The sequence below is a fragment of the Lynx rufus genome, unplaced genomic scaffold, assembly GCF_022079265.1.
Source record: "Lynx rufus isolate CCGP_SWC_20201006 ecotype Redwood Valley unplaced genomic scaffold, mLynRuf1.p SCAF_10, whole genome shotgun sequence".
Classification (NCBI taxonomy): Eukaryota; Metazoa; Chordata; class Mammalia; order Carnivora; family Felidae; genus Lynx; species Lynx rufus.
Genome location: NW_025814824.1, coordinates 4,165,942 through 4,191,704, shown reverse-complemented (window position 1 = coordinate 4,191,704; position 25,763 = coordinate 4,165,942). Strand labels below are relative to the sequence as shown.

General features: G+C 45.5%; 1 protein-coding gene across 8 annotated transcripts in view; it reads left to right on the top strand.

Moving 5' to 3' along the window:
• The window catches only part of AUH (AU RNA binding methylglutaconyl-CoA hydratase), a 178,990-nt gene that overhangs the window by 65,899 nt on the left and 87,328 nt on the right, over nt 1-25,763 (top strand). For all 8 annotated transcript variants that reach the window (XR_006965990.1, XR_006965994.1, XR_006965993.1 and 5 more), the window contains 2 exons: nt 843-935; nt 2,504-2,560. Coding sequence is in view for 3 of the 8 variants with exons in the window: in XM_047101016.1 (XP_046956972.1) it covers nt 843-935; nt 2,504-2,560 (150 nt within the window). In the remaining 5 variants the exon portion in view is untranslated. The remainder of the gene's footprint in view (nt 1-842; nt 936-2,503; nt 2,561-25,763) is intronic.

Here is a 25,763-nt window from a genome sequence, read left to right as displayed (position 1 = left end):
ATGTAGATTGCTTGGGGAAGTATCGACATTTTAACGGTATTTGTTCTTCCAGTCTGTGAGCGTGGAATGTTTTTCCATTTCTTTGTGTCTTCTTCAGTTTCTTTCATAAGCTTTCTGTAGTTTCCAGAGTACAGATCTTTTACATCTTTGGTTAGGTTTATTCCTAGGTATTTTATGGTTTTCGGTGCAATTGTAAATGGGATCAATTCCTTGATTTCTCTTTTTTTGCTTCTTCGTTATTGGTGTATAGAAATGCCACAGATTTATGTACTTTGATTTTATATCCTGTGACTTTATTGAATCCGTCTATCAGTTCTGACAGTTTTTTGGTGGAGTCTTTGGGGTTTTCCACGTAGAGTATCATGTTGTCTGCGAAGAGTGAGAGTTTGACTTCCTCCTGGCCCATTTGAATGGAGAGGCATGTTACTGCTGAATGAGACTGTCATTCTGAGTACCAGGGTAGTTCTTGAAGGATTAGAAATTTCGCAGTCACACCTAAGTCATTTTGAACAGGAGTGTGTATGAACCGAGCATCTCATAAAAGACTCCAGGCTCTAAGATTACAGCCAGAACTGTGATTGTGTTAATTCGACAACAAGTATTTAGGAAAGTATTTCTGTAATATGGGAGGAGTTAAGATATTAGTGCATGTCTATATGGTGGAACTCTCTACGTCAGTGCATGGTTTTGAAGAATCATGATGAGGGAAATGACTCTTTTGTTAAAGGCAAAAGGGATGCAAAGTTCTCTGGACAGTATCCCAGTTAAAAACAAGTAACATAGATTGCATCGTAAGGTGACGATCTTCCTGAAGAAACATAACCTCTTTCCTTCTATTTCAGCTAATCTTCCAGTGCCGACGATTGCAGCAATAGATGGACTTGCTCTCGGGGGAGGCCTTGAGCTGGCCCTAGCATGTGACATACGTGTAGCAGGTGAGAATTAATCCTGGCGGTTATCTTCAGATAATTCCAAGTGATGTGTTCTGTTCTTTTCTTCTCGTTGAGTAGAGCATTTAGAAAAAGTCACCCATTGGGCTTAAGGGAGTGTTGAAGATTCCCAGTTAAGGAAACAGTCTGGTCCAGTCTCTTGTTAGTCTCGGCCGGGGAGGGGACAGCCGGAATTGGGCAGGTGGACCTGAATTTGAACCGCAGGGCCTGCCCCGCTCAGAGCCGTCGGCTCCTCTACAGTGGGGGACCAGCAGGGGCTGTGGTGGAGATCGGGTGAGCTGACGTGCGGCACGTGCCCAGCCCCAGCACTTACCTCTGGTTCGCTGCGTCATGACAGCTTCGCCTCCCTGAGGTCCACTTCTCGCTCGGTCTCCTGAAGGTTGGATGAGGTGGTCATGAAAATGACAGGGAAAACAATTAATGCTGACCGAGTGCTGAATGTTGACCCTCATACTAGTCTCGGCACTTGACCTGCATTAAGTCGCTCAGTCGGCCAAATGGCGCTGTGCGAAGGGTGCTTCGGTCCCTGCGGCGGCTCGGGCCCAGAGAGGAGACGCAGCGCGCCCGGGGTCAGTGACCGAGCTGGGACGCCAACCCAGGCGCTCCCGTGCCGGCGCCGTCACGCCTGATGTCCTGCCAGAGCCCTGGAGACTGCTGCCGCCAGACGGTCACTTCGGGGTGACGGACAGGGGCCCCAGGCCCAAGGACCGGGCGAAGCAGGCAGCAGATACATGTCACCGACCTCTCCTGGCTCCTGCTGTCACTTCTGAAGCAGCTGCCTGTTGAAAGTAGTGTCAATATGATGATGTTTTTAGTAAGTTTTGACTGCTGATTGGAGTTGGTAGCTGCTGGTCCACGTGGACTTTCCCCTTCGGATCCCTAATTGTCTCAAATCCTGAGTTTTAAATGGAGAAGCTGAAGTCCATGAAACCCTTTTCTGAAAGGGTGCAGATTCTGGGAATTAGGATAAGGGAAGTGGTCCAAGTATGTTTGGATGTGCAAATAAATAATTAAGATGTGTTAAAGTAGTCGTGAAAGCAAAATGCGGAAAGAGGAACCCTGCCTGGCTGTCAGAACAGTCAAACCATTTGTCAGAAGTGACTGGAGATTTGGTCCTGAAAAGCTGCCGTATCTGGTGTGATGTATTAAGCTGTTTGGCTTCGAGGACTCTCAGGCAGCCGAAGAATGTTCCTGCTTGTCAGAAGCCTCTCTCCTCGTCCTCAATCGTTAGCGGGGTCTAAGCCTTCAAACGTGACTTGGCAGCATCCGGTCAAATTATGTAGTCATAGCCCTGGCCTTGCCGCATCAAAAATTAATTCGCTGCCGAGCAATTTTTAACAGAAAAGGTTATGTGAACCTCTTAATATATTTATCATTTAGAGTGTTTACCTATTTCCGTAACCAAATGCCTTCTGAAGTGACTTTTTAAAAGATTTGTGACACGAGTTTAATTAGTAAACAGAGTACGTGTAGCTTATTTTACTAACTTCTTCAAGTCATAATGTTTGAATATATGATCCGGATGTTACTTAATTTTCTTCCTTCCTTTTCAGCTTCCTCTGCGAAAATGGGCTTGGTTGAAACAAAGTTGGCAATTATTCCCGGTGGAGGTATGAATTGTTCACACCCATCTTGATTTCTTCTCAACAACAGGGCATAAGGCCAAAATACGTTAATTGAAGAGGCAACATTTTGGATAAAGGGACTAACGCTGTACCGTTTGCTTTAGTAGCGAAGTCCCCGTTCGCCATGTGCTCTTTTAGCTTAGGTAGACGGGAAGATGGCGGGTGTGTTGGCCGTTGCTGTCTGCTTGCGGGGTCTCCCGTGCTTTTCTGTACAGTTTCTTAATTTTTCAATTATTGCGTCGGTCACATTAGTCTTGGAGATTGCACTGATAATTTGAAACTTCGTGTGGGTATATGAACGTACGTGCCCTCAGAGAGGTGCCCGCACGGACCCCATCAGAGGGGCGGCGGGGATACCCAGGCTTCGTGCCAGCTTTTCTGAGTTTCCCTGCAGCAGGGCAAAGGGTGGGGTCAGTGGATGGCCTGAATTTGGAGCTGAGGTGTTTCTTCTTTTTTTGTAAAGTTTATTTATTTTGAGAGGTCGAGAGCGAGTGAGTGGGGGAGAGAGAGGGAGAGAGAATCCCAAGCAGCCTCCGTGCTTAGCACAGAGCCCGACGCGGGGCCGCATCTCACGAACCGTGAGATCACGACCTAAGCCGGACGCTTAAGAGTCGGACGCTTAACTGCCTGAGCCACCCAGGCTCCCCAAGGTGTTTCTCCTGTCACTGCAGAAAAAGATAGGTGAACTGCTTCTTTTGGAAGACTCACTGAAAAAAGTAATTTTTCCGACAATGATAATGAAATCTCGCATCACCCAGTAAGTCGGAAATTTTGGTTCTTTTGTCTGATGAGAGAACTTGGAGCTGTTCCTGTCTCGTGAAGTCGCTCTCTGAGAATGTAGACCTCATTTGAGATGTGCGTGTCGGTGATTTAACAGTATGTGAATGAGATAACAGTAACGGTGTAAAAATTAAAAGCATCGTTTGAGTAGTCATGTTTGTACCTGAATAGATGAAAACTGTGTGTTAAACCTTATACGTATAAGAGTATACTGATTAGGTGTATGAGTAGGAATTAAAACACAATTCAGTGAAAGTGGTGACCAGTAGGTCAATGTGTCAGACTCACTAGAAGGTTTCCACCTCGGTAACCCATGAAAATGCTATTCTTGTAGCATTTAAATACCTACCTGTTCCACCAGGCCAGTCTTTTCCACAGTGACTAATGAAAACACTCACGAAAGGATTTATATGGAAATGGATCCAATTGAAAAGAATTATCAGATAACTAATACTGGAAATAAAAGATTTAGAGAAAGGATGATATGTTTCTAAAGTTCTTTTAAGAAGCATGCATTTATTGCTAACTAGGCTACAACCAGCCCTAGAAAGATAGTAACTATAGGGGAGCGGTGACCCCCCAGAGACAGGTCAGCGTGGGACCTGTGAATGTGACCTTATTTGGAAAAGGGGTCTTTGCAGACAAGGATCTTGAGATGACCTCAGTCTGGATTATCTGAATGAACCTAAAAACTACTAACAAGTGTCCTTACAAGAAGAGAAGAGAGAGGAGAAGCGGGAGGGCCGCCTGGAGACAGAGGTGGGAGGGAGGCGCTTGCGAGGGCAGAAAGCCCAGGACCACTGGCTGCCGCAGGACGCCGGGATGTCCTTCCTCCAAGCCGTCCGGAGGAGGCCAGCGCCTGGATGTAGACTCCTGTCCCCTAGAGCTGTGAGGGAAGACCGTTTCTGTGGTTAGAAGCCAGCGAGTTTGTGATCGTTTGTTACAGCAGCACCTATAGACCAACACGGTGGTGTCTGATGTTTCGGTTAGAGGGTGGGAGGAATGTGAACTCGGTAACGTACTTTCTATCTGTCGTGTCTTGGAGAGGAAATATTTTGTGTTCAGACCCCAAGAAGGTCGAACGGTTGCACCAGAGCACCCTTGGGATGGGTTAGACCCAGGAAGCCTGATCACCGTGGCATTGGTGCCTTCCGTCGGCACTCACACACGTCTGTGTCTTTTGAGGGTTAGAAAGGAGCGTTTTCTTCCCGGCACACTCAAGTTCCTTAGGGTCCTCCTCAGTCGGGGCCCGTGAATTAGGACCCACTTATTGCTAATTTGATTTGATTTGGACTGTGTATCCTCATGGTTACAAGTATTTCTAAAATTTTTATTAAATGAATTTGTGTGGCATAAAAGTCAGAATGCTTGAAGATTTTCTTGTCTGTTTATAAAGGATAGCTTTCTGTCTCTTTCTTTTCTCCTGAGTCTGAGGGAATGTATTTCAGTTGCTTAATATAATGAAGCTTTCAGGTTGGTAGCTCGGCATGTAAGGCTGTGCAGCATCGCATGGCCCGTGTAGCATAGAACTCCACGGCGGCCACGTTCACGTTCACGTGAAACAGATGCAGGCACTGGTTCACTTGTGCGTTCGCGTTACGGTCACTAAAGCTCCCTACATCATGCCTATTTTTGATTCGTGTTTTATTTTATTTTTTTTTTAACATTTTATTTATTTTTTGAGAGAGAGAGACAGAGAGACAGAGCATGAGGGGGGAAGAGCAGAGAGAGAGGGAGACACAGAATCGGAAGCAGGCTCCAGGCTCTGAGCTGTCAGCACAGAGCCCGACGCGGGGCTCAAACTCACAAACCGTGAGATCATGAGCTTAACTGACTGAGCTACCCAGGGGCCCCTGGCTTTGCTTTTTCAATTCAGGATCCAGTTAAATGTCAAACCTGTTGCATTTGGTTGGATATATTGGCGGGGGGGGGGGGGGGGGCGGGGGTGGTTTTGTTTTTTAAATCTAGGCAAGCCTTCCATTTCTTTGTTTTTTATAACAATTTTTTTTTTTTTTTTTTAAGAATTTAGGCAAATTATGTTACTGACATTTGCACATTCTGGATTTGACTGAGTCATTTCCTCAACTTTAGATCTAGGTTAAAATATTTTGCCAAGAATACTCAACGGGCCATGCTCTGCTTTTCATTTTCATTTTATTCGATGGCACTTGATATTGGGTTATCCCACTTTGGGTGACAGTAATTTTGATCATTTGGTTCACATGGTGACTAACATTCTTTTCTTAGAAACTTTTCAGGAAAAGAATGCTTAATAATTCCTACTGGCATTGACCATTCCCTACATTAAAAAAGAGAGAAGGAAATTAGAGCACTCAGGTGTCCTGGGAACAGGCGAGGGGTAGAGGACATCACTGGTCGCCTGGCCGCAAGCTGTGTTTCCCAGTAAGGCAGTCTTCTTGGCATGGTTACCAGGAACCGTATTTAAGGTGTGTCTGTGAAGTAATGCGGATTTTTAGATCCTGCGTGCGTGTTGTCCTGAACACAGTAGTCATTTTGGAAAGTTTTGTTTGTAACCTTTGTTGAAATCCTCTCGGAGTTTACATCAGAATGTGAGCTTATTCTTCCGAATATCCTCCGTGGTGAGTCATCTTTATCCTATGAGGGTGAATTTGATTTTCATAAATAGCAAAAGACCTTTCTGGGCCAAATCTGATTAAGAAGGTCATACTATTTCAGGAGGGAGAAAAGTGTAACAACAAAAATAAGACTGTTTTTCTTAAGAGGCTCATGTAATGACACACATAAATGACACATTCACCCGTGTCGTGAAGTGGACCGCTTCCCAGCTGACCTCTGCACAGGCCGGCACTCCCTTCTGCTCTCCGAAGTCAAGTACGTTTATTGACACGCTTCTTATGCCGCAGAGGCTCATTTCTTTTTACTTTAAAATGTAATTCAGTGACCACTTCTAATTACAGTGTTTTGGAAGTTGACTTTACGCTGTTGACAGACCATTTTGGGTCGCCGTGGAAGAAGCATACGTGTGTCTGTGACTCAGCAGCGCTCCCTTCGAGTTCTCCACCTAAAATCTGGCAGGGAGGCCAAGATGTGCAAGTGTCGTAGCTGCCCTGTTAGAAGATCGTTGGAGTCGAGCAGGAATAAGGCAGTTCACGGCCGGGAGCTGTGAGTTGGAGAAGCGAGCATGGATTCTGTCAGCTGTGATCGTCAGTTTAGAGGCCTGCGAGGGGGTCCTCAGCCCTTCCCTAGCCCTCTGCCGTCCCACTGTGTGCTTCGCTCACAGGCTTGTGCTCGGGGCTGTTCTTCCACTCACCACAGCACATGCTTGTTGGGCCGCGCGCCGGTCAGGCACTGAGCGCACACGGAGAGATCGCCGTGCCGGGCGGGAGCTACTCCAGCAGAGGGGCGGCGGGCGGGCAGTCGGTCGTGAACTAGGCGGGAGCGCAGGTGCTGTAGAGGAAGAAACAGGGGTGGGGGCTTGCACTTTGAAATAGGGGGTCAGGAGAGGCCTGACCGAGAGGGTAACGTTGGAGATCAGACTGCCAGGAATTGGGGCGGTCAGTCGTACAGAGAGGAGGAAGAGCGTTTCAGACAAAGACACACGGGATACAGGGCCGGGACGGGAGCGCCCACAACCTTCCCCCGTCACTGAAGCCAACAGACGGGAGGAGAGTGACAGGGGATCGTGTCCTTGCAGCCAGCAGATGGGGGAGAGTGACGGGACCGCGACAGAGACGCAGCGCGGGGGCCCACACGGAGCCGTCCCCGCTTTCACCCTGAGCGAGAAGGGCCCGCAGCAGCTAATCAGCAGAGAGGCACGCGCTCAGGCGTTTAGAGGTTTGTCTGGGCACCATGTTGGGAGTCCGCATCGCTGGGGCCAGGTGTGAGGCCGGAGCTGTGGTTCGGGTACAGGCTGTGGGGCCGGGACTGGGATACTGTGGTGGTCTGCATGCTCCGATTTGGAGAATCTCCCGGCCGATCCGATGAGGAGTCTAAAGAAGGAACCGTAAGGATTCTGGCTAGAGTGACTGGGAAGGAGTCCCCTTCAGCTGAGATGTGGAAAGCTGTAGAACGAGAAGGTTCAGAAGAGACAGTGAGGAATATTGTTCGGTTAAAAATAATCGTTAAACATCCAAGTGCGGTATTAATGAAGCAGTTGGTTGTGCAAATGGGGAGTTTAGGAGAGTGGTCTGGGCTGAAAATAAAAGTGTGAATTGAGTTTTTTCCTGGCATCCACTGGCCTGGTCTAAAAAAAAACCCAGAAATGGATGCTGGCACAGCCAGAGAGAACTCCAGGAGAATCCCTCTAGTTCAGGCTTGGGAAACGGGAGACCAGTGTCCTGGTAGTGAGCAAGGTGGCCGCCAGAACCCCAAATACCGGGAATTGTGAGGGAAGAGAACCTGCCTCAGTCACAAGAGCTGTTGTCTCAAGAGGGTGGGGCAAGTTCCCGCTGCCTCTCTTTTTTCTGCCTGTCTGCGTTTGGCCTTGGACGTACGTGTAGTTGTTGGAAGTGAAAGGTAAATACAACCCCAGTGTTCTGGACGGTGGTCCCAAAGAGGGGGGTGCAGGGTACCAGAAAGCACCAGGAGATGGTTGAGAGAGAGGACCTCAGGAGGGGATCCCATGAAGTCGTTTGTCAAGTCCCGACTTACCCCCGGACTGTGCATGCGTGTCTCTGATGCTAAACAGCAGACCAGATACTGAGAATTTGAACCAGGAGTTGGGCCACCGCCCAGATCTGAAACTGGCCAAAGTCCTCGCAAACACGGCAACACCGAAATCACAGTCCACAGGAGTTTGGAATGTGCAGTCTGGAAACATTTAGCGTTGACTCAGTGCTGAAACAAAAATGTCCAGGCCAGAATTACTCAGCATGTGAAGAACCCGAAGTCTCAACTTGCATGGGAGAAGACATTCAACAGGTGGCCATCTAAGATGACGGGTGCTAGAATTCTCGGAGAAGGATGTAAAAGCAGTTACTGCAGAAATGCTCCGGGAAGTAAGGGCGAACTGCTCAGTCTCCTGCTGATGCAGGAGGGATTCCTGTTCTAGGTTTCTGGGGATGACGGACGCCTGACACCTGGCCCCAGACAGATGTGATCGACAGCAGTTCCTCAGTCACATCTGCTCGCCGTGCCAGGGTAGGGGGACACTGCACGCACCCCGCAGGGCCACGAAGAGGGTGTGATCTGGAGCAGAGTGATCCGGCATGTCTGGGAGAGGCAGGCTGTGTGGGGACAGCAGGGTGGGCTGTCCCCTGGGTCCCATGGGAGGATGTGATGGGCTTGGTTTTTTTGTTTTTTATATGTACGCGTGTGTGTGTGTGTGTGTGTGTGTGTATATATAAAATATACGCGTATGCATATATATACATATGTGTATATATGTATATATACATATATATGTATATGCGTGTGTATATACGTGTATATATATGTGTATGTGTATATATATATATACACATATATGTATAAATTTTCCTTTTCTTAAAAGTAGGCTCCATGCCCAACGTGGGGCTTAAACTCACGACCCTGAGCTTAAGTGTCACATGCTCTACTGACTGAGCCACCCAGGCTCCCTGATGTTTGAATGATTCCATGGTCTGGCAGGGAACTGGAACCCACCCCCCCAGGGATAAGTAGGAATCATGCCTGGTCTCTTTGATGGGGAGAGTTGTTTGTCTAGGGGATTAACCCATGGGAACAGAGTGGGGAGGGGAGCCCGTGGTCAGGCCGTTGTGGTTCACCTGGTTTCCCTAGATATTAGGAAGCACACGATACTGGGCCTTTATTGTAGGCCTTGCACCGCATGAGCAAATGGAAATATGGCAAGTTTCAGAAAAGAAAGAAAAGGGCCGCAAAGTACATTAGCCAAAATAGGAAGCACCCTGGATGGACTGAATACAGGGTAGAGACGACAGAAGGAAAAGAGCATGAACTTGAAGATGGCTCAGTAGGAAGTATTTCGTCTGGGTATCAGAGAAACGAAAAAGCCTTGTCTGTGCGAACTGAACCTCAGGAACCTCAGGAACCTATAGGATAGTACTGAAGGGTTTAACACTTGTGTCACAAGGAGTCTGAAAGGAAAGGAGAAACTGTGGTTCAGAAGAAAAATGTTTAAAGAAATAATGGCTGAAGACTTCGTAAATTTGCTGAGACATAAACAAGGATTTAAGAAGTGCCTGAACCCACTCAAGATAAGCCGCAAGAGATCCCTGACCAGACACATTCATAAGCCACTTAAAACCACCGACCAAAAACCAACCGACCCACAAAAAATGCCCTGGAAAGTCAGAGGAAAATGACACATTATTTATAGGGAACCAGTGATTTGAATGAACTAGATTTCTCATCAGAACAATGCAGTTCAGAAGTCAGTGGAACAGCATCACTGAAGTGCTGAAAGGAAGGAATTGTCAACCCAGAATTCTGTATTTGGAGAAAATGCCCTTTAAGAATGAAGGTGAGGGTGCCTGGGTGGCTCAGTCAGTTAAGCATCTGACTCTTGATTTCGGCTCAGGTCATGATCCCACAGATTGGTGAGTTTGAGGCCCACATCGGGCTCTGTGCTGGCAACGCGGAGCCTGCCTGTGGTTCTCTTTCCCTCTCTCTCTGCCCCTCCCCCACACTGTCTCTCTCTCTCTCTCTCTCTCTCTCTCTCTCTCTCTCTCTCTCTCTCTCAATACATAAATAAACAGTAAAAAAAAAAACAACTGGGGTGCCTAAGTGGCTCAGTCAGTTGAGTGTCGGACTTCGGCTCAGGTCATGATCTCACACTTCGTGGGTTCGAGCCCGGCGTCGGGCTCTGTGCTGACAGCTCGGAGCCTGGAGCCTGCTTCAGATTCCGTGTCTCCCTCTCTCTCTGCCCCTCCCTGACTTGTGTTCTGTCTCTCTCTCTCTCTCTTTCAAGAATAAATAAACATTAAAAAAAATTTTTTTTAAATACAAAAAAAACCTGAATTTACTTTTCACCAAACACTCATTCTGGTGACTAGTTTTTAAAGCTGTAATACCCATAAAGTGGAATAGAAGGTGTGGAGCATTCAGGCGCCCTCCTGAATGTCCCTGAGCAGGCGGTAGAGTCCGATTATATTCTTTTCACTTACACCCACTTTTATCCACTCAGCAGCGGTTGAATGGCTGATGAGCAGCTGTCCCTGCCTGTAGGCAGAGTCGTAGTTCAAGGGAGAAGCCCTGGGCTGAGCGTCTTTGGGCTCGAACCCCACCTCCCTCACTGCATTGTGTTTCATTAGGCACGTTTCTTTTTGAACGTTGTTTCTCAGTTTCTTCTGTTGTGGAATGAAGGTGATGACGTCTGTACCGCGCGGCCGCGGAGAGAACAGGTGAGGAGATTCTGTGTGCGTCAGACGCTGGCTGGCACATTGGCTGGACCCACACTCACTTTATTATGGTCTGTGTTGTTCTCGGTGCTGATTTGCTGTAATTTTTCTTCTTTCTAAGATACCTTTAGCAGCTCTACGTTATAATCGGTGTACAATATACTGCATGTGTTTCTAGCAAGAAAACTTGGTAAGCTTTGACGTGTGGACACCCGTGGAACCATAAACAGCCAGGATGATGAATACATCTATAGCTCTATCACCCCCTAAAGTTTCTTCGCGCAGCCACTGAACCACTGTCTGTCACTACAGGTCAATTTTCATTTTCTGGAATCCTGCAGAAATGTTATATGCTATGTAATCTTTGCTTGCTTTTTACATTCAGTGTAATTATTATTATTATTTTTTTCAACGTTTATTTATTTTTGGGACAGAGAGAGACAGAGCATGAACGGGGGAGGGGCAGAGAGAGAGGGAGACACAGAATCGGAAACAGGCTCCAGGCTCCGAGCCATCAGCCCAGAGCCCGACGCGGGGCTCGAACTCCCGGACCGCGAGATCGTGACCTGGCTGAAGTTGGACGCTTAACCGACTGTGCCACCCAGGTGCCCCCAGCGTAATTATTTTGCTATCGTTTTGTAGTGAGTTCCAATACTTAATTCCTTCTTATTGCTGAATGATACTGCAGTGGCTGGGTGTACCACAGTTTGCTAAGCTGTTCACGTGGGTAGACATTTGGAGTATTTCCAGCTCGGGGGTCTTATCAGTACAGCCACTGTGCATGTTTGCATCGCAGCTTGTGTGGGCATATGCTTCCAGCTACGTTGGGTAAGTGCTTACGAGCGGAATGGCTTTATATGATAAGTGCCTGTTTCCGTTGTTACTGCGTGACCAGCACCTCTGAGAATTCCCACCAGTGGTAATGAGAGTTCTCTTTTCTTCTGCGTCCTCACCGAGGCTTGGCGTGGGCATGTTGTGGATGTCGTTTCCCTGGTGTCCCATGATGTTGAGCATCTTTTCATGTGCTTACTTGCCATCTAGCTCTGTCTCTTTTTGGGGGATGTATTTGTACAAATCCTTTACCCATTTTTTTAAAAGTTTGAGACAGAGAGAGAGAGAGAGCGCGAGCGAGCGAGTGGGGGAGGGGCGGGGGGGGGGAGAGAGAGAATCTCAAGCAAGCAGGCTCCGCACTGTCAGCGAACCGTGAGATCATGACCTGAGCTGAAACCAAGAGTCAGACGCTAAACCGACTGAGCCACCCAGGCGTCCCTGGATCTTTTAACCGTTTTTAATTGGGTCATTTTTTACTGGGGTTTAAATTATTACTGTGTTTTCTTCGTAGTATTACAGATACGAGTCCTTTATCCAGTAGATGCTTTGCAAATATTTTTTTCCATCTGTGAGTTGACTTTTTAGTCTCTTAGCAGGTCTTTTGAAGAACAGTAGATTTTAATTTTGGTAAGTTCAGTTTATCGACTTTTCCTTTCATGGTTTGTGATTTTGGTGGTGTGTCAATGAAATCTTTCCCTAAACCAAAGTCACAGATGGTTTTCTTCTGTTTCGTTCTAGAACTTCTATAGTTTTGGTTTACAGTTAGACATATGATCCGTTTTCAGTCAGTTTTTGTGGATGGTGCGAAGTACGGACTGATAGACGTCTGGTTACTCCAGCAGGATTTGTTGAAAAGAACGTCCTTTTCCTCTGATTTGCCTTTGCACCTTTGTCAAAGGTGAGAAGTCTGCTCTGTGTATGTTTCTTTCTGGGCTCTTTTCAGTTCTCTTACTCTATTTGTCTATCTTGGTACCGATTCGTACTATCTTGATTACTGTAGCATTAAAATAAATCTTAAAAATAGGTATTTTTAGTCCCCTTCTTTGTTTGTCAAAGTTGTTTTGCCTAATCTAGACCCTTTGCATTTCCATATGAATCAGCAGGCCAATTTCTAGAAAAAGATCCTGCTGGGACTTTTGGGTTAACATTGTATTCGATTTATAGGCTAATTTGTAGAGATTTGACCTTGGCTTTATTGTCTCCTCAGACCCATGAATACCATCTAACTATTTCCTTAGGTTGTTAATTTTTCTTACCAGACTTTATGTTCTGTTGTTTGGCAGAACATTCTGTAAATGTGAATGAACTATAATTGTGAAATTTTCTGTTTCTCTTTTCAGTTCCATTAGTATTTGCTTCAAGTATTTTGAGACTCTGTTACTAAGTTTGGAAATATTTAGTTTTGTCATGTCTTATGATGGATTGCTCTCTATATTATCTTAAAATAATCCTTTTTATCCCTGGCGATATGTTTTGTTGTGAATTGGACTATGCCTGGTATTTATGTAACTACTCCAGTTTACTTTGGTTTGGTGTCGGCCTAATCTGTCCTTTCCTGTCTTTTTATTCATAAGCATTTATGTCTTTTTACTTAAAATGCATTCCTGGTAGGCAGCATATTGTGGGGTCCTGCTTTTCCATCCATCACAATGACTGCCTTCAGTTGGAATATTCAGACTGTTTACTTTTAATATGATTGTTGATACTGTTCTACACAAATCTCTCATATTCTGGGCACCTGGGCGGCTCAGTCGGTTGAGTATCTGACTCCGGCTCCAGTCATATCTCATGGTTCTTGAGTTCAAGCCCCATATCGGGCTGTCTGCGGTCAGCACAGAGCCTGCTTCGAATTCTGCCTTCCTCTCTCTCTCTCTCTCTCTCTCTCTCTCAAATAAACATTAAAAAAATCTTTCTCATTTTCTTACTTGTTTTCTGTTTCTTGTTTTTGTTCCCCTTTGTTTCTTTTTCTTGGCCATTGTTTGGAATTGAGTGGGTTTTTTTTATTCTATTTCATGTCCTTTGTTATTCGCTATGATTCTTTATTTTTTTTCATTGATTGCTTTAGGACAGGTACTGTATATCTTCCATTAGGACAGTCTACCATCCCATGAATAAAACATCTCATACACAAGAATGCAGTAGTAAGTACTTTTATTGTTTTCCTCTGCTCTTTGTGCCTTCGTTGTTATGCACTTAAACTTTTACATATGCTTTCACCCCACGCTTCATGATTAATTTTGTTAAAAAAAAATCAATTATTCTTAAAAGAGATTTAAGTAATCAGGAAAATGTCACGTATTTACTCCTGTGGTTGTTTCCTCTCCTGATTCTTCCTTTGTGTAGACACATACTTAAATTTATTACCAATATCCATCTTCCCGTAACAGTTCTGTGTGCATGGCAGCAGCTGCTGCTGGGCTCCTTCGGCTTTGGGAGATCTAGAAAAGTCTTTCGCTCTGTATTTGGAAATGTTTTTGCTGGGTGCAGAGTTCCAGGTTGGTATTATTTTTATCTCTCCGTATGTGAGCGATGTCGCAACACCACCGTCTTAGCTGAAGTTGTTTTCTTGACGGGAATCTGCCGTCATCCTTTTCTTTGTTCTTCTGAAACAGTGTTTCTTTGCTAGACCTGCCTTATGATTTTTGTCCTTATCCCTGGTTGTGGGCAACTTGAATTATGGCGTGCCTTCGAATAGTTTTCGTCGTGGTCCTTTTGCTCGGCCTCACACTCCTCGGCCCTCTCCCCCTTTTAGGTGGGTCTTTCCCGAGTTTCTTCACACGTGTAGTGCTCAGTACTCCGGTGAACACTCAGGAGGGACCCCCTCCAGATTTCTGGAGTCTGCCCCCCGTCCTGCACACTAGTTACCTGTGTCCCCCTGGGCTCACGGCTCCTCTTTAACTGAGAGGGCGCTGGGCTGGCTTGGGGTCCACCTCTCTGCTCTGCGTCTTGGCAGCTCTTTCTGGACCATACGCTTGTGCGGGAGTCGGGCTCACCTTGCTTGGTCTTGAGTCGTCACTGTCCCATGTTGCCTCATGTCCAGCGTCCTCAATACTGAGTTTCGGGTGTATCAGGCAGAAGGTAAATCCAGTCTCTGCTACCCTATGGCCGGGAGTGGAAGAGCATGATTTCGTGAATGAATACGTAAGCATGCGTCCACTCATTGTATTACTTATTATTTATCTAATGTTTTTTTTTTTAATTTTTTTTTTTTCAACGTTTATTTTATTTGTGGGACAGAGAGAGACAGAGCATGAACGGGGGAGGGGCAGAGAGAGAGGGAGACACAGAATCGGAAACAGGCTCCAGGGTCTGAGCCATCAGCCCAGAGCCTGACGCGGGGCTCGAACTCACGGACCGCGAGATCGTGACCTGGCTGAAGTCGGACGCTTAACCGACTGCGCCACCCAGGCGCCCCTTATCTAATGTTTTATCGATTAGGTAAATAATACTAGTTTCAGGGATACAACGTTATGATTCTTTGTATGTATATGTTGTAAAATGGTCACCACAGTACGTACAGTTAGCATCTCCTACCACAGAGTCACAAAATGTTTTTTCTTCTGGCGGGAGCTTTTATGATTTACTTGTAGCAACTTTTAAGTGGTCAACACAGTATTATTAACTGCAGTCACCGTGAAGTTGGTTGTATCCTCAGGGTTTATCCATTTTGTAGTTGGGAGTTTGTACCGTTGACCGTCTCCGCCCTTTACTCCCAGTCCCCACCCTCACTTCTGGCAACTACCAGTCTGTTTTCTGTATTTATGATTTTTGTGGTGTTTTTCTTTTTTCAAGTTTCTTCATATGAGTGAGATCATCCGCTGTTTGTCTTCCTTGGTCTGACATGTTTTACCTAGCATAGTGCCCTCGGGGTCCGTCCGCGTTGTGGCAGATGGCAGGATCTCCTCCTGTTTATGGTTACAGAATATTCCATCCAGGGCTTCATTATCCATTCATCCCTCAGTGGACACGTCGGTTGCTGGCTTGTCTTGGCTGCTGTAGTCAATGCTGCAGTGGACGTGAGCGTGTGTGTTTCTTCTCGAGACGGTGTTTTCATTTCCTGCGGAGAAGAACCCAGAGTGGAGTTGCTAGGCCGCAGGGTAGTTCTGTTGTGATGCTCCTGAGAAACCTCCGTTGTGTTTTCCATGGTGGCTGGACCACTTCACATTCCCACCAGCCGTGCACCAGGGCTCCCTCGTCCCCGCTCCCCCGCCGGCACTTGTCATGTCCCGTCCTGTTGACACTAGCCGTTCTGACCCGTGTATTGTGACACCTCATTGTGGCTTTCATTTGCAGTCCCCTCATGACGAGTGATGTTGCGTGTGCGACCTTTGTGTGACCTGTTGGCCATCTGTCTGTCTTGCTTGCAAAAATGTCTGTTCAGAACCTCGGTTCATTTTGTAATCTGTTCTTTTGGTGTTGAGTTGGGTGAATTCTGTATATATTTTGGGCTGTTAGTCCCTTATCAGTTCCATGATTTTCAAATATTTTCTTCTATTCTGTAGGTTGTCTTTTCATTTTGTTGATGGTTTCCTTTGCCATGCAGAAGATTTAGTTTTTTACTTTTTAGCTTTTGAGAAGAGAGCATGCGCGCATGCTAGTTGGGGAGAGAGGTAGAGGGAAAGAGAGGGAGAGAATCTCGAGCAGGCTCCACACTCAGCCGACGCGGGGCTCGATCCCATGACTGTGAGGCCATGACCTGAGCTGAAATTAAGATGCTTGATCCACTGAGCCACCCAGGCGCCCCCGAAGATTTAGTTTGATGTAGTTATGCTGTTTAGTGTTGCTGTTGTTAACTTTGCTTTTCGTGTCAAATCAAAAGTCACCGTGGAGACCATTGTGAAGAAGCTTACAGCCTGTGTTTTTCCTTTAATAGATTTATGTTTATAGATATTCTCTTCACGTCTTTAATCCATTTTGTCTCGATTGCGTGTATGGTGTAAGAAACCAGTATATTCTTTTGCATACGGGTGGTCAGTTTTCCCAGCACCGTTCGTTGCGAAGAGACTGCTTTCCCCATTGCATGTTCTTGGCTCCTTTGTCGAATTAATCGGCCATATATGCATAGGTTTATTTCTGGGCTTTCTGTTCTGTTCTGTTGCTATATAGGTCTTTTTATGCCCAAACCATACTGTTTTGATTACTAAAGCTTTGTAAGAAAATGTGGAATCAGGAAGCATGATGCTTCCAGCTTGGTTCTTCTTTCTCAGCACTGGTTGGGCTATTTGGGGTCTTTAGTGGTTTCGTCAAATTTTGCGAGTCTTTGTACTACTTCTGTGAAAAATGCCCTTGGGGTTTTGACAGGGGTTACATTGGATCTGTAGATTCCTTTGGGTAACATGGCCATCTTCACAGTGTTGTTGCTTTGAGTCCATGAGCAAGAGTATCTTTGTATCTGTTCTGTGACTTCAGTCCCTTTTACTCATGTCAGATACTTTTTAGTGGACGGGTCTTTCACCTCTTTGGTTACATTTATTCCAAGTATTTTATTCTTTTGGATCCAATTATAAATGGATTGTTTTCTTAATTTCTCTTTCTGATAGTTGTTGTTGTGCAGACATGCAGCTGATTTTTGTACATTGCTTTTATATCCTGCAACTTCCCGGAGTTCATTTATTAGTTCTGACATTTCTATGGTGGATTACTTATGATATTTCATATGCAATATATCATGTGTAAATAGTGACAGTTTTATTAGTTCTTTTTTTCTTTGTTTTCTTTCTTCTAGATTTGGGTGCATTTTAGCTTTCTTCCTTTAATTGCTCCAGTTAGGACTTCCAGTACCGTATAGCAAGAGGTGACGTGTTGCTGAACGAGGCAAATGTTGTCTTGTTTCTGAACGTAAAGGGAAAATTTTCGGTGTTCCACCATTGAGTATGGTGTATCTGTGTATATGACCTTTCTTAAGTCACGTTTCCTTTATACCCACTTTGTTTAGAGTTCTTATCTTGAACGAAGGTTGAATCTTGTGATGTGCTTTTTCTGCATCTGCTGTGTGGTTTTCATCCTTCATTTTGTTAATGCGGTGTATCGTATAGTTTTGTGGCTGTTGAACCGTTCTTGTGTGCCTAGAATGCAGCCCACTTGATCATGGTGAACGTCCTTTTAATGTGTTGTTGGGTTTGGTTTGGGTATATTTTGTTGAACATTTTTGCGTCTGTGTTCATCAGGGGTCCTGGCCTGCCGTTTGTTTTCTTGGTGATGTCCTCGTCTGATTTTGTTTTCAGGATCATGCTGGCCTCATCGAGTGAAGTCCTTGGAAGTGTTCCTTTCTCTTTTATTTTTTGGAAGAGTTTGGGAACGGTTGGTATTTTTTTAAAGTTCTTGTGTGAATTCAAGTTACTTAACCTACATAATACTAGTTTTAGTTTTAGTTTTAGGTGCGCAAAATAGTTATCGCCACTTTCATGCATCACCCAGGGCTGATCACACGTGCCCTCCTTAATCCCCTCCCCCAGCCACCTCCCCTCTGATGACCATAAGTTTCTTCTCTAGAGTTAAGAGTTCTCTTTCTTGGTTTGCCTGAGAAGGACTGGTATTAATGCTTCTTTAAAAGTTTGCTAGAATTCACCAGTGAAGTCAAATAGTCCTGGATCTTTGTTTGTTTGTCTGTTAGTGATGACTCATTCAGTGTCCTTGCTAGTAATTAGTCTGTTCAGATTTTCTGTTTCTTTATTGGTTCAGTCTTGCCGGGTTGTATGTTTCTAGAAATTTATCCATTTCTTCTGGGTTGTGCAGTTTGTTGACTCATAATTTTTGGTAGTAGTCTCATGATATTTGTATTTCTGTGGCATCTGTTATATCATCTTCTCTTTCATTTCTGATGTCATTTATTTGAGCCTTCTCTTTTCTTTCTTGTGGGTCTCACCAAAGGTTTATTTGCATAAAACCAGCTCTCAGTTGCATTGATCTTTTCTATTGTCTTCTTAATTTTAGTCTCTATTTCACTTATTTTGACTCTGATCTTTGTTATTTCCTTCTTCTAACTTAGGGCTTTGTTTGTTCTCTTGGTCCTTAAGATTAGATTGTTTATTTGGCATTTTACATGTTTCTTGAGGTACATTTATTGTATAAACTTTTCTCTTATAACGGATTTTGCTGCATCCCGTAGGTTTTGGTATTTTTGTATTTCTATTTTCTTTGACACCCCCCTCCCCAATATCTACACATTCTCTCTCTCTCTCTCTCACACGCGCGCGCGCGCGCGCGCACACACACACACACACACACACACAATTTTTATTTGAAGTATAGTTGACATATAATGTATTAATTTCAGGTATATAATACAGTGGTTTCTGCAGTTACATATGTTACAAACTGCTCAGCATGGTGAGTATAGTTACAGTGTCACCATGTTAAGTTACTCAAATATTATTTACAGGCTCCCTGTGCTGTACTTTTCCTCCCTGTGACTTACTTAAAACCGGAAGTTTGTGCCTCTTAATCCTTTGGCTATTTCTCCACCTGTTCTTCTCTGGCAAGCGCTAATCTTCAGTATTTAGGAGTCTCGGTTTTCCCCTTGATTGCTTTAGTGTTTAGATCCCACACGTAAGTGAAATCATACGGTGTTTGTCGTTGTCTAACTTACTAGTTATACCCTCTAGGACTCTCTGTGTTGTAGCAGATGGCAAGATCTCATTCTTTTTTGGCACTGAGTAATATTCCATCGATCCATTCCCCTCTTGGTGGACACGTGGGTTGCTTCCATATCGTGGCTTTTGTAAATAGTGCTGCAGTAGACATAAGAGTGCATATATCTCTTCAAATTAATCTTTTTATTTTCTTTGGGTAAATATCCAGTAGTAGAATTACTATATTATACGTTTTTTTTTTTTAATTTTTTTGTTAATGTTTGTTTATTTTTGAGAGAGAGACAGACAGAGCATGAGCAGGGGAAGGGCAGAGAGAGAGGGAGACACAGCATCCGAAGCAGCTCCAGGCTCCGAGCCGTCGGCACAGAGCCTGACGCGGGGCTCGAACCCATGAACTGCAAGATCATGACCTGAGCCCAAGTCAGACATCTAACCGACTGAGCCACCCAGGTGCCCCTCGTGTTATTTTTATTTTTAATTTTTTGAGGAAACTCCTTACTGTTTTCCACAGAGGTACCACCAATTTACATTCTCACCAATAGCACCTGAGCATTTCCCTTTTTCACATCACTGCCAGCACTTGTCATTTCTTGTCTTTTTGTTGACAGCAGTTGTGACTGGTGTGGGCTGATTTCTCACAGGTTCCTGCCCCCCGGTGCCCGCCCTGAAGTCAGTCAGTACATCTCCTTCCCTTAGAGCCCAGACGGTTTCCAGACTACTGCTTCTGTGCTGGCTCTGAGACCACGGGAGGAAGCTGGTGGCCCTTTGGAGGCAGTTTTGGTTCTCGGTAGTCCTCAGGCCTTCCTGGGGGTGAAGCCCTGCTGGGTTTTAAAGCCACACGGTGCTGGGGCTCTTCTTGGTGCAGGTCCACAGGGCCAGGGGTGTGCAAGGTGGGGCTCGATCCCCGGGCTCCTCAGGGAGGATCTCCTGGCCTGCGCTGTCCCTCCCGCGGGGGGGGCATTGTGCTGGAGGCTCGGTTCCCAGCTCTGTCCCTGCCCTTCCTGCCCTTCTGGATGTGGCTTTTGGCTGTGAGTGATCCGTTCTGCTAGTGTTCAGAATGTTTTCAGAGAGTGTTGCTTTATATGTGGCGGTTATCTCGGCGTGTCCACGACAGGAGGCGAGCTCAGGACCCCTTGCCCCACTGTCTTCCCCCACTCTCCGTGACCCCACAGTCTTCCCCCACTCTCCGTGGCTCAGCACAGCTTGTGTGGTTTAACGTCCCCATATTTATGAATTTTCCAGTTGTTTGCTTTAAGTGATTGCTGATTCCATACCATTGTGGTCGGAAAGATGCTTGATCTGATTTCTGTCATCTCCCATTCATCGACCTTTCTTGTGGCTTAACATATGATTTGTCCCAGAGAATATTTCACGTGCGCTTGAGAAGAAAGTTCCTGCTGTAGGATGGAATGTTCTGTAAATGACTGTTAAGTCCATCTGGTCTAATGTGTCATTTAAGGCAGTGTTTCATTATTGATTTTTGGTCTTCATTATCTATCCATTGATGTAGTTAGGTGTCAAAGGACCCTCCTGCTACACGGGCGTCTGTTTTTCCCTTTAAGGTTTTTGTTTTTTTGGTTTTTTTTTGTAATGTTTATTCACTTATTTTGAGAGAGAGAGAGAGAGATTGAGAGAGAGGGGGAGCGTGTGAGCAGGGAAGGGGCAGAGAGAGGGAGAGAGAGAATCCCAAGCAGACTCTGGGCCGAGCTGATCGATGCAGGGGCTCAGTCCCACAACTATGAGGTCATGACCTGAGCCGAAATCAAGAGTCGGACGCTCACTGACTGAGCCACCCAAGTGCCCCCCTCCCCGTTAAGTTTGTTAATCTTTGCTTTATATATGTATGTGCTTCCGTGTTGGGCCCATAAATATTTACAAATGTGATATTGTCTTGTTGGATTGACCACTATCGTAATATAAAGACCTTCTTCGTCTTTTATTACGATATTTGTCTTAAAGTTCATTTCGTCTGATATAAATATACTTCTCCCATCTTTTGGTTTCCATTTGTGTGAAATACCTTTTCCTGTCTCTTCACTTTCAGTCTGTGCGTGTCCTCTGATCTGAAGTGTCTTTTGTGGGCAGCATATGTTTTGTTTTGTTTGAATTCATTCAGCCATTCTGGGTCTTTTGATTGGACATCTAGTTGTTTTACATTTACAGTAATTATTGATACGTGCGTATTTACTGCCACTTTGTTAACTGTTTTCTTGCTATTTTGTAATTCCTTTATGGCCTTCTCCTTGCTCTCTTCTTTTGTGATTTGATGGTTTTCTGTAGTGGTGAACGTAGCTTCATTTCTCTTTATCTTTTGTGTTTCTGCTGTGTGTGTGTGTGTGTGTGTGTGTGTGTGTGTGTGTGTGTGGTGACCATGAAGCTCACATGAAAGAACTTATCCTTAGAAACATCAGCTGAAGTTCAAACACATCCTACATTTTTATTCCCCCTCCATGTTTAGTGTTTTTGACGTCACATTTTTACATCCTTTTATCTTGTGTATCTGTTAACAAAGTTGTAGTTACAGTCACTTTTACTGCTTTTTTCTTCATGTTAGTCATATAAGTGATTAGCTCATCACCTTTACAACATTAAGTTGTTCGGGATTTTGCTGTTTATTTACTTTTATGAGGAGATTTATACTTTCATATATTTTCCTGTTACTAACCAGCACCCTTTCATTTCAGCTTAAAGCAGTTTCTTTAGCATTTACTTTTCTGTGAGGCCAGTCTGGAGATTTTCCAAAGCTGTCTCCTTCAGTTCTGAAGGACGGTTTGCCCGGTTTTCTCGGCTGGAAATGCCTTTCTTTGAGCACGTGGATCGTACCACGCCCGCTCTGTTCTGGTGTGGAGTTTCTGCTGAAAAATCTGCTCCCAGGCTTGTGGAAGCTTCCCTGTTTACAACGAGTTGTATTTGTCTTGCTGCTTGAGGTTCTCTCCTTGTCTTTAACTTTTGGCACTTTAATTATATGTCTCGATGTGGGTTTCTTCGGCCTTTCCTCACATGGAGCTCTCTGGACTTCTGGAACCTCAGGCCCTTAATCCCCCAGGTTTGGGACATTTTCAGCCATTATGTCTTCAAAAAGTTTTCTGCCCCTTTCTCTGTTCTCCTGGGACCTCTATCATGTGGTTGTTAGCTTTCTTCCTGTTGTCCGATGAATCTCTTAAGATTTCTTCACGTGTTTTTATCCACAGCCCCCCCCCCACCTTTTGCTTTGATTGTATGCGTCCCACTGGTCTGTCTTTGAGTTCACAGTTTTTTTCTTCCACTTCATCGTCTGTCTTGAACCCCTCTGTTGTATTTTACAGTTCAGCTCTTGTGATTTTCAACACTGTGACTTCCATTTGGTACCTTCGTCTATTTTCTTTGTCAAAACTGCCACCTTGTTCATGGATTCTTCTCCTGTCTTCACTGAGCATTTTTATGATCATGATTTTGAAATCACTCATATCCATTCATGGAGGCCTTTTTAAGAGGATGAGGTGTCTTCTTCATTTTTTGTTTGGAATATACCCTGTGGTTCTTCATTTTCCTTGACTCTGTGTTGGCTTTTTATGCATGAGCTGAAGCAGCCACCTCTCCCAACCTCTTCCAAGGTTCTTGGAAATGAACCTTGGCATTCACCTCTGCCCTAGCTCTTGGTTGTCTCTCAAAACTTTGTTTTTGTCTTTGCATCTTGCTTCATTCTGAGTGGCTCCTGGCTCCTGGTAATTGAGGGTGTGGGGAGTCCTGTCAGTGTCCCCAAGGGGAGGATCTTAGCGTCTGGATTCAGGCTGACGGGAAGCTACAGGAGCTTTTAAAGTCTGCAAACGGACGTCCCACAGGAGGACCGGGAGATGGGTGTTTCTGTCTGCTTCCTGAATTCTGAACCCCGAGGCGATGGCCAGGCAAGAGCTGTTTCTTACTGCTGTTGTCCTGTCGGTCCTGTTAACATGGCCCAGCTGGCCTCCCTACCCAGGCTGTCTGGACAGAAGCCGCAGAAGCGGGGGCTCCAGATGTGCACAAGGTCCTTTCTCAGTGACCTGGGGCAGGACAGATGCAGAGCTCGCAGGTGGCACCTGCTGGTTTCTGTCTCTGGCAGGGAGTGTAGTGGCTCCTTGACGTGTGGCCCCTCACGCCACAGCCGGGAAGATGAGCGGATGGGCCTCTGTCACCAGAATCCTGGGCCTTGCGGGCTGCCGCCTCCACTGCTGTGGTCGTGTGGAACCCAGGAACGTGGGGCTTGCCACCAGAGCCACGTGATCGGGGGTGTCGGCCTCAGCAATCGGGGCGCCATGTGTGTGCACAGGCTCGTTTCTGGGGGACGCCGGTGACCTGGAGAGAGACGGGGGAGGGCGCATCGGTGGTGCCCGTGGCCCCTTAGTCTTTGAAGAGGATGAGAGGCCGCTGGGTGTGTGCTGAATCAGCTGCCTGCCCCCCAGGATGGACCTTCCACAGGAAGACCCGGCGCTTTCTGGTTGTCTGTCCGTCTCTCCGTTCACCCTAGCTTGTGGGCCTTCTGCCATGAAGCCTGATGACTTTCAAAGCTGGACGTTTTGTGCTTTTGTCTGTCAGGGTGCAGGTCTTAAAGTTTGGGGTGCCCAGTGTGGAGTTCAAACCCCGGGTTCCTCGGGGGGCAGCCCGGAGTCGAGCGCCCACTCCCGGTTGTACGCTGCCATGGGGCTGGTTTGTGGGGGGAGTGTCCCAGCCTGTCCTGCTGCCGCCACCTGGGCTTTTCCCCTTGGCCCCTTGGGGACGAGCTGCTCAGATGGCTCCTGCGCGTCCTTCCCAGGGACGTGGTGTATGTTTAGCCGTAGATCCGACGCGTCCCGGAAGAGGCCGTTCAGGGCCCTGTAGTTCACTGTCTTGACCTGGAAACCTGGCGTGTTCTTTTTATGAAACAACCGACGGTTTAATCGGAAAAGTCTTCTTAATCTATACGTCCAGACGGTCGCTGTTTCTTCGTCACGGACATCTCACCAAATTACTTCCAGGTCTGTTGTCTCCAGAGGTGAGATCTTAAGAGCACCAGTCCTGAAAGGCGTTGCCGTGAGTTCTTCAAAGGAGACAGGCTGTTTGTCACCCGGGCGAGCGCCATCTGTCCTCACTGTGGCGGAGCTGAAGACCGTCCTGTTAATATTCAGACTTCTCTGTGCGTAAAACTGGCCTTTATTGGATCAGCTTTTTGGTGCCTGTAGGGTCATATTGCCAAGCCACAATGGGATTTTATAGTCAAGTGTCTCGCCTTTGCCTGTTGCCTGATTTTTCATTTCAGTGGCACTTTGTGAATATGTATTTGGACCCCCGCGAACCACCGGCCACGGCCGCCTTTTGTGGTACGGCTGCCGTGTGATCCTGTTGTGCGCGGCCCGTGGCCGGCGGCCACTTCTGCTTATTGCCTTACGCTTCCTTCCCCTCGTCTTCTGCCTTCTGTTGTTTCTCTCCTGATGGCTCACCGCTAGAAAATCGCCTGCCTTCGCCATCATGACCCTTCCGGTGGGGGAACCAGGGCCGCCCTTCCCGCAGGGCCTGTGTCACCCTGGGAGGTCTTCTGGAAGAAATGTTGTAACCGCAGCTAATCAGAAAGTGATGGTGTGACTTGAAAATTTACCTTCTAGAGCATCTGAATACAAAAGTAATATTGCTGGGTTTTAAAAAAGGAAGACAGAAACACTAACAACGTATGATGAGAAATACAAAATAATAACAGGAGCCAGTTTTGGGGGAATTTCAGGATTAATCTTTCAGTAATAGAATTTCTTAAGAGCAGCTGCTGATGCTGTGTACTGTCACTTGATTTTGCTTCAGTCCGTGTTCAGCTCATAAGTAACCATGATTAATGGTTTGAAGCCTGTCATTTCAGATTTAAAAATGCATCTACCAGTGTATTAATACAGGCTATACATAGATTTGTTTTACCTAAAAGTATGATCATATTACACATTCTCTTCTGCAACTCGCTGGTTTTGATCTAATGGTAGAATTTAGATATCTCTCCTTGTCTTATTTATAATTCTGGTAGAAAAGCTCCCGGTGTTTTCACCATAAAGCAGTCTCCTGGTCTTTACTTTGAGATTATACATCCATAATCTTATGAAGGAAATATTATGACGTGCTAATAATGTTGAATTTTCTTGGTGTCCTTGAAATATGCAGATTTTCTGTTGTTGAAAGATTCTAGCTTTCTTGGAACGACCCATTCTGGCAATGGTGTATTATTCTTTGAAATGGTAATTTTTTGCATCTATTTTCATAGATCAGATTAGTTGGGAATTTTGTTTCATATGTTGTCTTGCAAGATTTTGGTAGCAGTTAAATATTAGCATCTTAAAATTATTTAGAAGCTTTATTAATCTAGTTTCTGAAATGGTTGAGATTATAATGGCATTAACGTGTCTTAGAAATTTTGTTCTAATTTTGTGTGTCTTGATATATTTTGACATTTAAAAAAATTTCCTTTAATAAATGACATTATTGGAGAAATATAGTTACCCAGATTTTCAGATATATTTATCTTATATAGAGCTTTTTTAAAAAAATTTTTTTTAATGTTTATTTTTGAGAGAGAGAGGAACAGAGACAGTGTGAGAGGGGGAGGGGCAGGGAGAGAGGGAGACACAGAATCCCAGGCAGTCTCCAGGCTCTGAGCTGTCAGCACAGAGCCCAACACTGGGCTTGAACTCATGAACC